The following is a 13,046-nucleotide window of genomic DNA, read 5'->3' on the forward strand; positions in this document are numbered from 1 at the left end:
ATGCTGAAGGCCATCATCAGCTGTTTCTGGTGGTTTGGGCTGGGGATAGAGGTGGCTTGAGATGAATGCTAGCTGTGATGCTCCCTTATGTGCTGTTGGTTGTGGTCCTCCTGGGCTCAGGTGGACTGCAGCTGACAAAATCTTGGTAAAGTCCCAATCCAGCCATTGGATCCCTTGCCCTGGGCAAAGCCCCCCTGATTTCAGTGGGATCCTGGGAAGACAAAGTTCTAAGTAAGGGAATCAAATTTCAGAATTGGTCCAGAGACACCCAACTGTTTTTGATCGTTTTATTTTTTTAAGATGCTACCAAAGGCAACTATTGTAATTCTACAACAGCAAGTATACAGAGAAGACCACAAAGATTCTCCTAATGCAAAAATACATCTGAAAAAGTCTTAAGAGTTTTTGTTCTACCAGTAGTGGTTTCCGGGTTTTGTTTTTCTGGGGTTTTTGTTTTTGAGTTTTAATCTATGCAAACTTCCTAAAGTTAGTCTTTCAGGTGAGAATAGGCAGAGAAATATTAGCTGAAAGGAAAACATCTCAGGAATGTAATGAACAACTGAAAAAACTTCAGCCATGAGTGCCAGGACACAGCGGAAGCTATAGGCAAGAAATTTCCTCGTCAAAGCTTTGCTTCTGTCATTCCATACCTCTTTTGGACCCTATTTTATTTGCTGATGTAAATCTACTGCATTGCTGCAAGGACACTTTTTTTGTTTCAAAGAGGTACAAAGTGGCAGTGTGCACATTTAAAAAAAAATACTGTCATAAGCCAGGTGCAGCATCTCCAGAGGATGCTTAACTTCTGACCTTACTTCAAATATGTTTGTGAATAAAGGCATGCTTTATATCCACGGAATTTAAAGACGGTTCAGGACTTGGCCCCTAAGTTCGTGTTGCCACGATGGAGGTGTGTGTGAAAGCCAATGCTTAATGGTCCTTTCTTCACTATTATAAGGCACACACTATTGATATAACAGACTTAACTGTATTTGCTCAAAGAGAAGCAAGACGGGAACTGGAAAGACAGGTACGTTGTAGAGCAAGAGAGAAGAGCACTGGTAGACTTGTGTGCATCGTAGGCCTTATTGGTCATCGCTGCTGATAATCACATAGTCCTCAGGGATGGTTTCATTCATTTTTGCAGTGCAGTTCTCACAGTTCACTACAGTGTCGCATGAAAAGGATTCAAGAGAGCCTCCTTCAGGTGCTAAGAGGTTCCTTCGGCCATGCGCAGTGGGGTTGCTACTTCCTGGAAGTCGACCATCGATACTCTGAGGCGGGATGTAAGTGTGGTGTGGCGGTTCTCTAATGTGTCTGACGCCCTCTGAAGCTGAATGTGTACCGGGTGCATCCCTTAAGAGTCTCTTGTTCTCAGAGCAAATGAAGGCATACTCAGTGGCCGCAGGTGTATGACAAAGTTGTTTCGATGAGGACTGGCCAACCAGGGCAGTCTGGGCATTTGCTGCATATGTGCATTTCATTTTGGTACTACTGCATTCTCTTATGTCCTTATCATTTTTACTTGTGTATGTTATAGACTCTGGTTGTGCCGTTTCCTCCGTGGGATACATCAACCCTTCCTCTCTGGCTTCCTTGATCTTTTGTTTGCTAAAGGATGCAGGCACTTCGCAGACAGCTGTCTCCTCCCTGGATAAACTGTGTTCCGTACCAAGAGAATTGCTGTATACCAGGGACTTGAGCTCCTTGGGTTGATCTGCAGGATCCGGGTGCATGCAGCCCATGGCATCCTTAATTTCTGCTTCAGTTGCTTCTTCTGGGATCTCTTGGACCTTACAAATATGAGTGTCATGAAATATTGCAAAGGGCTGTGGTTCGCTTGCTCCTGGTGAGAGAGGAGAGGGACTGGCTTTGCCTGTTGTCGACTGTGCTGTGATCGCCAAAACGTGTTCTTCGCTCTGACTGTCTCGTGGCTTTTCAAAAGCTGTCAGAGGAAGTTTCTCATTGAAAATAGGCTTGTGTCTTATGACGATGTCACTGTATTGCTTCAAGAAGTCGTCGCTGTCTGAATGCTCTCGATGAGAGCGCACGGAGCCCTTGCCTTGCCTTTGGCATCCCTGAAGTGTGCAGGTGGGTGGAGGGGATGCTAACCAATTGAATTCCTCTTTGTTCTTACTATTTCCAGCAGTTTCAAAGGATAGCTCCTTGTTTGTTGAAGACTTCTCCTGAGTGGCAAGGCATGAAGGTGTCTTGCTATTTTCTTCTTTTCTTTGGTTTTCAGAGTTCTCGCTCTCAGGGGATTGACTCGCTCTGTCCTCATTATCTTCCTGACACCAATGCATCTGTGCCCTCTTCTGTAAGATGTCCCCAAGATCGCTGTGTTTTTCTTTGTTTGTCATTTCGAGGATCATTTCACACTCAAGTCTTGCAAGGAATATTTCAAATGCAGTCTGCTTTGTCTCTTCCTCATTTATCTTTCCCGCAAGCGAAAACTCTGTTGCTGTTGTTGCGACGTAGCCAATTTTCTCCAGCATCATTTTCACAACATCCTCTGGGAGCACAGATTGAATGCAGTAGACAAAATTACCTGTGAATGTCTGGAAAAACAAATGGTGAAAAACAGCTGGACTGTGTGGTGACTCATAAAGGGGAAGGTCCCTTTCAGCCACTTCCAAATTACTTTACTTTAAAGTTTTTAAACACTATTTCCCCACATTTGCATTGCCAAGTCTTGAATTTTGAGTTGAGGCATGTCCTACAAACAACACTGGCAACCTCCAGGGAATTGCTGCTCAAGCAAATGATTTCAAGGGCGCTCCTTAAAGCAGCCAAGGCCCTAGCCTATTGCCTCGCTAACTGGGAAGTGGTAGAGGGAAATCTTTTTGCTCAGCTTAGACTAGTTTTCTCTTCCTGTACTCTCTTAAAAAAAGGATATTTAAATTTGAAAAAAAAAAAAAATCTTGAAATAAATTGCTGAAGTCTGGGCTTTTCCTGAGGGAATAGACCAGACTGACTCAGCCTGTTATTCATACTGTTTAATCTGCGATAGCATTACATCACTTTCTTGCTTAACAGTTCAGTGTATCTTCCTCCTGCTGCCCTTCTCTTCCTTGGAATGAAGTTGCCATCTCTCTGAAAGGATTTCCTTACATCAGCGCAGTGAACGCTCTCCTCCAGGGTGCTAACGCACGTTCTGTGTGTGGGCTGCATGCACAGCAGCGCGAGTCACAGAAAATGATGTCCTTGTTATGCTGCGGCCCAGGAAATAATGTTCAGTTCTTTGAGCTTTGCGAGGCAATATGCTTCTAATCTTGCGAGGGAAAGGAGCTTCTTAGCTTGGATCCCTAGCATGTTAAGGAATATGTTAACCTGAACTTTTTAAGGGTTAGCTTTTCAGTAACAAGATGACTACTAGTCAAGGCAGAATAGGAAAGCAGTTGACTTAAGACTCAAATGATTTGGCTTCAGCATCTGGGGGTCTGACTAAGGGGTCTTTTTTTTTTTTTTAGACCCCTTTCTGATAGGACCAAGCTGGGCTCCTTTAAAATGGCAACTCCCAGAATTACTTGTCACTTGAAAAATTATTGGTCTAAGGCAGGGGGTCCCACGCTTTTTATGCTGCAGACTGGCAAACCGCAGACTGGACGTGACTGTGGACTGGCAAACTGCAGACCAGCAGTGACTGGCAAACTGTGGGCCAGCAGCCAACCCTTTTTTATACTCCAGATATAAAAGGGTTGGCTGCTGGCCCACAGTATGCCAGTCACTTCTGGACTTCTGGCCCGGCAGCCAACCCTCCTGCAGACTGGCAGCAAACCCTTCACAGTCAGGGGATTGGGAACCCCTGGTCTAAGGCTTTAAATGTAAATGCTGTTGACAGTTGCTTTTACGAGCTGCTGTCCAGCTGTTGTTCCCCGTCTTTGGGATAGGGGATGATTTCTTGTTCTGTCCTTCTATAGCACTTAATGCAACAAGCTTCTGGCCTGTGAACAGGGCTGCCATGTACTGCAGTAATACCAGTTGCTGTAATGGGGAGCCCCTACCTTGTTACTAGGAAGGGGGGGGCATAGCTGGGGCAGGTAGAAGGAGCCTGATGGCAAGTGCAGCAGGTGTGAGCTGTCCACTAGCCAGAGGGCCAGGCAGCTGATGAGACAACTGCAGCACCTGCACCCTGGGAGCAGGGAAGGGGGCATACAAGGGGTGGATGTGGAGGGGAACCTGGCTGCCATAGGGCAAAGGTCTCTGAGTGATCCTGGCTGCAGTTTGGAGTCAGGCCAGCCCAGGCGAGATACCTGGTAGGCTACGGGGAGAAATGAACCTGTCTAGGTAGGAGGGCTTGCGGAAACAGAGCCAGAAGGGTATAAATTTGAGTTGGAACTGTTTGGGTTGGGGTTTTGTGTTCAGGTTTGACCAGAGGTTTGGTTAGTGGCTATGGAGGAGGTTTACAGGCCACAGGACAGGGCATCAGGTGGACTCTGCAGAACAAGACCAGCTCTGGGCACAGTTGCAAAGGGCCAAAACCTGAGCGCTGAGGTCTGAGGCAGTGGACCTGGGCTGAGAGGAAAAGGGACCAAGGCTGGGATGGCTGAAGCCCCAACAAGTGCTTTGAGGCCTGGCAGGAGGCTGCCTTAAAGGGGAAGGGGAAGCACCCTCAAACGAAGCATAGGGACCCCCAGGACTGAGTTTGAGCAAAGATGCTCAAGGATGGAGCGAAAAGGGAGCAGCACTGGGGCACAGCACTAGGGCTTCCAGGGACTGTGGCCTCAGTATTACAATAGTAACACCAAAGGTGGGGCAGGCGAGAGAATGGAGGTGGGGGGCAGACTCCAGGGGACACCAGCAGCTGGGGGGGACTCACAAGCTTGAGCCAATCACTAGTAAATACAGTTGTTGGGGACATTTTGTGGTATTGTTTGAAGGGATATGCTTTTCACTATTTTTGAAGTACCCTTTGTTATAATGCTAGGCTTCTTTCACAGCTCTGTGGAGACCTCTGCTATATTGAGGATTAGGATCAGGAGACTAATGGCTTTGCTCAACACTGGCTGATCTGTCTCAAGTATGTTAAATTTTTAGGGAAATTTTGGACCGTAACAAGCAAAGCAAACTCCTGTTTCCAGGAGCACTCTCCCTGCACTGGATGCCCTTTGTACTTGCTGTATCACTTCTCTCAGTTCTTTAGGCTCTGTATGCCTGCAAGTCTCTTCCTTACTAATGCCCTATTTCCTTCAGGCTGGCAGTTACCTTTCTCTTTGGCAGTGCTCAGCCCTCCCTTATCCTCCTGCCTTTGACATTTTTAAATTTATATATATGCCTGGAGAACAATATGGCTGTATGAGCAACAGGGTATCTTTTGCCTGAAATGATCAATGTAATGAATTCAGAATCCAGGGCCTGAAGGGGCTCTTTAATCCCAAGTATTTTTATGTCGTGTACCACAGCAGCCTGGATGGACTCCTGAAACTCCTGTGTTGCATAAACAGAGATGATTTCCCCCCATCTCAGTAAGGGGAGCTGGTTCACAGGCCTTGCTGTGCTTCCCCCGTCTGCTCTTTTCTTCCCCCTGTAAGGGGGCATGGAGTAGAAGTGAGTGCTACCAGCACCAGGTCAAAGCAATCCAGAACCCTTCTCCTTGTAATTGTGACAGCATGGCTGCGCGCTGTGGCAAGGGTCCCCCCCAGTGCTGGTGAGGCTGCCAGAGCACCAGGTCTGAGGTTTAGACAGGGGCAGTCTTTTCTGAAGACTAGAGATAGGGCAGCTATGATGGATGAGCTGAGCGAGTACCAATTCTTCTCAATCCTTGCACAGAAAAGGCAGAGAGCAGCAGCCTCGCTGGGGAGCTCCAGCGGGAGCCTCTATCTTCCCTAGGGAGGTGGGAGTCCAACCTGATTTGCTGATTGCTGGCTCGGCCAAGCATACTTCAAGTTTCCACTCTCCCCTGGTAAAGGTCTCTGTAATTTTAAACCCCTGGACTCATTACTAGGGATCCTCAAGATCAGCCAGGCAATGGATTTAGTTTCCAGCTCTGCATGGGGGAAGCTGAACCTGAACTTGGCTCCTCTGGGTGCAGGCACCCCAGGCTGAAGGATTATACTGGTGCGGCAGGTTGCAGCACGAGTTGCTTCAGCAGCATATGGCATGTTACTGAAGCTGGGCTCCTAAAATCTGAGCTTGCTGCTAATTATGCAGTGGAAGCAAAGGCAGGAATCAGCTCTGAAGCAGGCACAAGTTTTTATAAGCAAGAGTAATTAACTGGACAAGCATTGCCATGAATTCTCCATCGCTGGGAAATTTAAAATCCTGACTGGATGAGTTGTTTTTTGTTTTTTAAGGACATGTCCTACCCTCAGTGGGACCTAACTCAGGCACTCCTGCATAGGGGAGACAGACTAGACAATCACAATAGTTTCCTTCTTGATCCTACCTCTGAAGCATGCTAGGCTGGTGTGTACTGCCTATCCCCTTGGCTCACGTGATATGAATGTGTGTCTGGCTTGATGCTTTCTTACTTCTAGACGAAGGATGCCATGGTAATACGAAGCGCTGTTCTTGTTTTGCCTTTACTTGTATTTTGCACAGACTTCCAAAATGAAGCAGCATTTCACAGCTTGGGCAATGCAAAGTCATATGGCAGCTTCAGGACCACATACTTTTAAATTGATGACTTTATAAAATTACCTGATCCCTTGAGAACTTAGTATGCATTAAAACAAATCAAGGAGAGCTGGGAGGTTGTTTTTGCTGTGGAGCAATGCTGCAGTGTGGCTATAGCATCTGAAAGGAACCAACAGTCCATTCACTATGATCAAACTAATTGGACTGGCTGTAGCTTTTGCTTGCCCTCCCTTATTAGTTCATGAACAGCATAAAATGTGCTCGCCCCTTATCGCTAACCAGTCAACCTAAATTAAATTTTCCAGACACATCCAAGTGAATTAGGAGCACAAGCTCCATGTTCAAAAGTGACTTGGATGCTTTGTTCAAGTCTCATTTAAAGTCTCACAGGCCAGATTTGCAAAGGTGCGAGGTGTCTAAAAGTGCAGCTAGGGCTCTTCTGTGAGCCAGGTGTTGTATTGGTGCCTTTGGGAGTTTGGTGCTTTTGCAGATCCCACATTTGTCTGCCCGTTGAAATGGAGGGGAATATTCCCACTGGACTTCAGAATTTGGCTCTGGCTCAAAATCATTAGGCTGCAGCACTTCAAATGAAGCATTATCCTAACAATTCATTCCCCCCTCCCACCCCGGCTTGCTTAATTCAATGCTACAGCCCTGGTGTCACCCAGTAGCCTACCTTCAGTGACTTGATTTCTTTTCTCCAAGGGAAGAGGAACAGGTTGACGCAGAGCAGCTCCAGGAACTCGAAAGCTTTGATCAGGCCTCTGAGAGTGTTGCCTCCCTGCTCCTTTTTCATCTTGAAGCAATTCTCTGCGATGCCGTAGAAGTTAAACCTGCTAAAAGACTCGCCACCCTCTAGGAAGTGTCTGGCTTTTGTTTTGATCGTTGTCTCGTTGCAAGCCACAAGCTTTCCTTCCAGCCACTTGGTGCCATAGTATGTGAGATAGTCCATCAGAAGGTCCTGCCTGGCTGGTGCTGGCCCTTTCAGCTCCTTCATGGTTTTAGGAGCCTCTCCCTGCCTAGTCCTGCTCCTTCAATGTCAAGCCCTGGGATGGATTATTTCGAAACGAGGAAGTGTCTCAGGCTCGTCTCTGACCTGTCATTGGCCTGCTGCAGACCCTGCAGGGAAGGCAGTGGTCGCCCTCTGTGTCAATCAGGGATCAAGTTGCACGGACTCTTGTGCAACCAGGAAGTCCAAGTCGCCGGCCTCAAAGCAAAAGCGAAACCTGCTTTCAGGCTCTCTCCCATTCGTGATCACACGCCCTGCTCCGAGCGCTGCAGCTGGGGCAGTGCCAGGGCAGCACTTGGGATTATTGCTGCCCTATGCTGAAAGCCATAGTTATGCCTGAAAAAAAAAGTAATAGGACAGTTCCTACTGCATGGAAAACGAGTCTAATGGCCTGTAACCTCATGGGAGAGGGTCTGCTAGAGGCTGGGGTTGGGGAACCCTTTTTAAATTGGGAAGAGATAACACGACTTGTTCAAAACCTACTCGCTGTGTTCATGCCATAGACTCGCTGAAATCCACTGCGTTTTCGGTGCCAGGCTTGGGCTCAGCCCCATGTTTAATGCAGCTACGAATAGAGGGGTCCTGTAGTCTGTGCAAAGGCAGAAACCTGGCTGACTTTTATTTGAAGCAGAGCAGAGACCACAGCCACGTGGCCTGAACAATGCTTGAGCAGTGCAGGAAACCCGGAGGGCTGCACAGGGAGGGTAGAGAGGGAGCTCTGCTTGCCCCTGTTCGCTTTCCTTCCCATCTTTTATGGTGCGGCCTGTCAGAGTCCGACGAAATCTGTGAATTGTGCTAAATACCTTGTCACGAGGACACCAGAAGGGAAAGGAAAGGAAGGTTGCAGCAGAATCTGCTGCATTAGAGATCTTGCTTCACTTTTCACTTTTACTCTGACCATGAGACCAGAGTACCCTGCTGTTCTGACCTGCCCGTCCTTGGAGCCCGTGCCATGACCCTCGCTCGGCATTGCTAATCGTCCAGGTGCAGGGCCCCACGCTGGGACCCCCGGGCCTGCCCCCGACAATGAACATGTTTGAGCGAGACCACGTGAGCTTCGTGCCGGGCTGGATCTCCGTTCTCACAGGTTCTCTGGGCTTTGGCAGCAGGGCAGAAGCTCTGCACTAGCTTATGAAACATTTTAAAAACTGGGTTTTGCTATTGCCTGAAATAAGGAAATGGCTACTGCAGCATCTTCCTTCTGTTGTTTCTTTGGATGCTCAGTTTGTTTTACTCTGCCTCTCTATCCCCAGGATGAGAGTGCAGGCAGTGGTTGAATTAGGGGTCTCTTTCCTGCTACCCCCTTTGTGGGAAGATGCCTGATCTGGCTTTTGGGTGATGTTCAAGCCAACACCTGGAGTCAGCATAGGATAAAACAGCTCCCCCAATTCTGGTATGCTTGCAGCTGGAATTGGGATCTGCCCCAATTTGGTTCCCCAACTACTACTGTCTGTTTGCCGCCTTGGGGTCTAGCAGGACTTTGTGGGCCAAATATTGAACTAGTGCAATTGGGCACTACTCCACTGATATCCTGGGAATTGCATTCACTGATAACCAGGTTTGGGGGCCCCTTAGTGGGCCTATTTCCTACTAGAGGTGATTCTGGTTTCTGCAAAGATACTGTTTCCAAAGGACTGTTTTGTCTCTGCAAATGCTGTCTCCCTTGATTGGATTCTTGTGCAAATCCTAGGCTCAAAAACACAATCCTTTGTTGCTTCCGGTGTGCACAAAGATGTCTATGTCCCATTGCAGCAATGTCTTTGCCCCTGATTTCCTATGTTGGGGGCCTTTTCATGAACACGTGCTTCCTGAAGGTCCCAGAGGTGAGATGTCATCAGAAATTATTTACTTGGAGTTGTGCTGGGTAATGGCTATATAGATATCATTGATCTTGCTGTAGGAAAAACATACCGTATGTTAGGCCGGGGTGGGCAAAATGCGGCCTGCAGGCCAGATGTGGCCCGCCAGGCCATTCTATCTGGCTTGCAGGGCCCCTACAAAATTTAGAAAAGTAATATTTATCTGTCTTGGGCTTCCTGTCATGCAGCCCTCGATGGCTTGCCAAAACTCAGTAAGCGGCCTTCTACCCAAAATAATTGCCTGCCCGTGTTAGGCGGTGGCTGTTGTGACACTTCTTTGTCTCTTCCACTAGTGTTGTGCCAGCATACAAAGGTCAAGTATGGCACTGCTGTGAGCGGTGTGCCTATGTGCAACTCTGCTACACTGCTCCATAAGCAGGTTACTATTGATCCCAATGAAGGATCAGTGTGTGTGTGGGGGGGGCACTTCCCATCCCTCACCTTCCCTTGTAGGGGACCAGAAGGGATACAGGTTTTCTGTTTGCTGCAGAAAAACACAGATTTCTTCTCTTTAAGGAGAAAAACATGGGAAACAGTGGATTTCCTTTTTCAGGCTGGCAAAGTTCTGGCCTGCAAGGGGCTGGGGCGAGAGGGAAGAGAGCGATCAAGCAGGGGGTGCCGTGTGCGTGCATGCATGCACGCACACATGCATATGGCAGCCAAGCAGCCTAGAGAGCAGCTCCCTCAGCTCTTCACAGGTAAGCTGCGGGGGGCAGGGATTGAGGTCCCCATAGTGAGTGAGCTGGGGTGGTGTGTGGGGCTTGGGGTCTGGGTACAGGGCGGGAATGTGCACCCACAGGGCCCAGGCCAGGAGTTAGATGAAGCCATGGGTGGCTCACCCAGGGGGTGGCAGGGGGGCTAATTCCCCGCCTCTGCACACACTCATGGGGAGGAATGGGACGCAATGTGGCCCCAGATTTGTGTGCAGGCTGGATGTGGGCTGGCCACTGGAGGCTCAGGGCTCCCTGCCCCACTGCCCTCCTCCCGGGGACTTCCTCAGCCTGGTGGATGGGACCTGGTACGGCAGGGATGGGATGGGGAGGCTCAGTGCTGCTGCCAGGAGCCTCGTGCTGCCATGGCGAGGTGCCCCTTGCCCACCCAACAGCAATGGTGGTGGTGACACAGAGTTGTGCTGCCCGCTGCTGCAGGGTGGGCAGGGGGCACCCCGCCATGGCAGTGCAGGGCTCCCGGTGGTGGCACTGACCCTCTCTGCCCTGCTGTGTCCTGCTGGGCTGGGTTTTGCCTGCTGGGCCATGGAGGCCCTGGGGGCAGGGCAGCACGGTGGGGAGCCCCAAATCTGCAGATGCCAGCCCACATGCACGACTGTCCACCCTGAGCACAGCCCAGCCCCCGCCAGGAAGGGCCCGGCACCTCCCTGGTCCCAGCCTGCAGCTGTAGCCTGCCCTGCCTCATGCAGATCTGGGGTGGGGGGGCACATGCCCCCAGTGCACTCCTGGGGTACACACAGTGGTGGGAGATGCCCTCTCCATGGCCCCCAGATGAGCCGTGGCTCTGTCCTGTGCTGGACCCCGCCCCGCCTGGGCAGTACCTACCCCAGCCCCACCTCCTCCCTCAGTGCAGGGGCCTCAATCTGGCCCCCCACAACACCTCTTTCTTTCCCCCGCTCCTTCTACCACAACAGACTTACCAGCCAGACGCCACTCTTCAAGCTGCAGGGCTGTGCATTGGAAATTGGATCAGTATCGGCCAATATGCCTCCTTAAAAATTGGCTATCGGTGCACCCCTAGTTCTCCTACAGTGTTTTTTAGCATAGTCTCTAAAATATCTGGCAAAAAAGAATTTCTACTCCTGTCTTTGTAAGATTGTCCTAAAGTCTTAACAATCTTGTTTTCTAGGAACATATGAGACCCCTGTAAAATACGCTGGGACATACTTGGTAAGGATTCAGTTACTACCAACAACCCATGGGCTTGTGTAGGTCTCCAAACTGGACGGTTCCCCATCAGAAGCCTCCCTTTTTAAACAAAAGCACTTCCACAGGCTGCTGCTCACTTCCATGATGTTCAGCCTGTGCATTGCTCTTTGCTTGATTTCTTATCTAGTTTTTGTGAAACAGAAATAAAGTAGGCTTTAGCCTCTTGCCAAAATAAAATCCTGTTAGGAGGAAAACTGACCCAGTGCCTTTATTCCTAGCGGCTATCACGACTTCATTCTTTGTTGGCGGTAACACCTGCAAAAATGGCCCTTCTGCTCTGAATCAGCAGTGAGAACCCACCTGAAAATATCAGTAAGTCCAACTACTTTCCAGAAACAGTTCCCCAAAGTTTCTGTCACTGCTACAATGATTATTGTATTTTTTTTTTCAAACATCACAACAAAGCAAAAACCTGGTCATTATTCCCCTGAAGGGTGAGAACAGCATTTCAGATGCAACAACAGATTTCATTCAGCTCTTGCTTATTTAAGCAAAATGTTCAATGGACTGTAAGTGGTGCTGTGCCCAACCATGTTGGAGCTGAACTGAGCCATCAGCCAGAGGGCCTGATTCTGTACTACCTTTGAAGAATGCACACTGGATCATTTTATGCTGGGAGAGGCTATTGAAATCCATTTATGTGGTAGTAAGACTAGTATAAAGCAATGGAATTAAATCCTAAAAATGCACCATGAACAAATTGACTTGATCATCCCAGGCACCCACTGGTATTCCTTACACACGTGTGTCTGGCTTCAGTATTCAGTGTAATGTGCTTTTCCATCACTCCAGGCACTTGTGTCTCTCTCCAGTGAGGTGGAGACACTTACTTAGAAGTGTACCTGTCTGAAGTTGGGGCTGGGCTGAAGAAGCTGACTATTATACAGCAGTAAGACTACTATAAGATGTATTGGAAAACTAGCTAATGCTCCAAAATGCCTTCAAACGCCAAAGAGCCACGTTCCATCACTTTGTCTGCATTGTGTCCTCCCCTCCTCTTCTTAGGAAACGGTTAGCTCTTCAGGGGCAGAGACTTTGTGCCTTATGGGAAAGTTGAGGGAAGAGAAGAGGTGCTGCTAGTCCTGTCGCTGGTCATGAATCAGGGCCCTTGGCTACCGTTCTGCTCAGGGCAAAAGAACAGACTTCCCCAAGTGCACAGCTGCTCACAACATCTGTTAGGTTAGACGGCAAGAGGTGTGTCGGGAGGGGGTTTGTATAATGTGCATAACACAGGATCCACATTTTCATTTCTTACAGGACCAGATGTGCGCTTTGGGCTGTGTCCAGTTCTGTCTGTGGAAAGGCTCTAACAAAAACCAGCTAGACTGAGATCAGGTCCTGGAAGAAGCTGTTTCATTGACCCCAAGCTAACAGGCACAGCAGCAAGACCTACTAGCCACTCCTGTAGGTGAAAGGGCTTAGCTCTGGGGACCAGGGCATGTAGGAGTCAGGCCCTCCTAGTTTCATAGTTAGTAGGGTCGGAAAGGACCTGAGCAGATCATCAAGTCTGACCCCCTGCCATGGCAGGAAAGAGTACTGGGGTCAAACAACCCCAGCAAGGTGATTGTCTAGCCTTGTCTTCAAGACCCCCAGGGTAGAAGCCAGCACCACTTCACTTGGAAGTTGGTTCCAGATCCTAGCCGCCCTGACCGTGAAGTCGCGCCT

The 13,046-nt window shown here is 49.0% G+C and overlaps 1 protein-coding gene across 1 annotated transcript; it reads right to left on the reverse strand.

Moving 5' to 3' along the window:
• Positions 1 to 273: 273 nt before the first annotated feature.
• On the reverse strand, positions 274 to 7,643 carry LOC109310629. The gene is made up of 2 exons (XM_019535898.1): positions 7,253 to 7,643; positions 274 to 2,558 (listed from the first exon to the last, which is right to left on the reverse strand). Exons 1-2 carry the CDS (start codon positions 7,571 to 7,573, stop codon positions 1,086 to 1,088), a joined length of 1,794 nt encoding a protein of 597 aa, XP_019391443.1. The 5' UTR covers positions 7,574 to 7,643; the 3' UTR covers positions 274 to 1,085.
• Between the last annotated feature and the right edge of the window lie 5,403 nt (positions 7,644 to 13,046).

This window comes from Crocodylus porosus, unplaced genomic scaffold, assembly GCF_001723895.1.
Source record: "Crocodylus porosus isolate Cpor-Errol unplaced genomic scaffold, CroPor_comp1, whole genome shotgun sequence".
NCBI lineage: Eukaryota > Metazoa > Chordata > Crocodylia > Crocodylidae > Crocodylus > Crocodylus porosus.

What these genes read in the sequence shown, in the direction of transcription:
- LOC109310629 (XM_019535898.1), bottom strand. Translation starts at nt 7,573, where the DNA reads ATGAAGGAGCTGAAAGGGCCAGCACCAGCCAGGCAGGACCTTCTGATG. An exon ending in AAGAAATCAAGTCACTGAAG is followed by an intron (nt 2,559 to 7,252) that starts GTAGGCTACTGG and finishes TTGTTTTTCCAG; the next exon opens with ACATTCACAGGTAATTTTGT.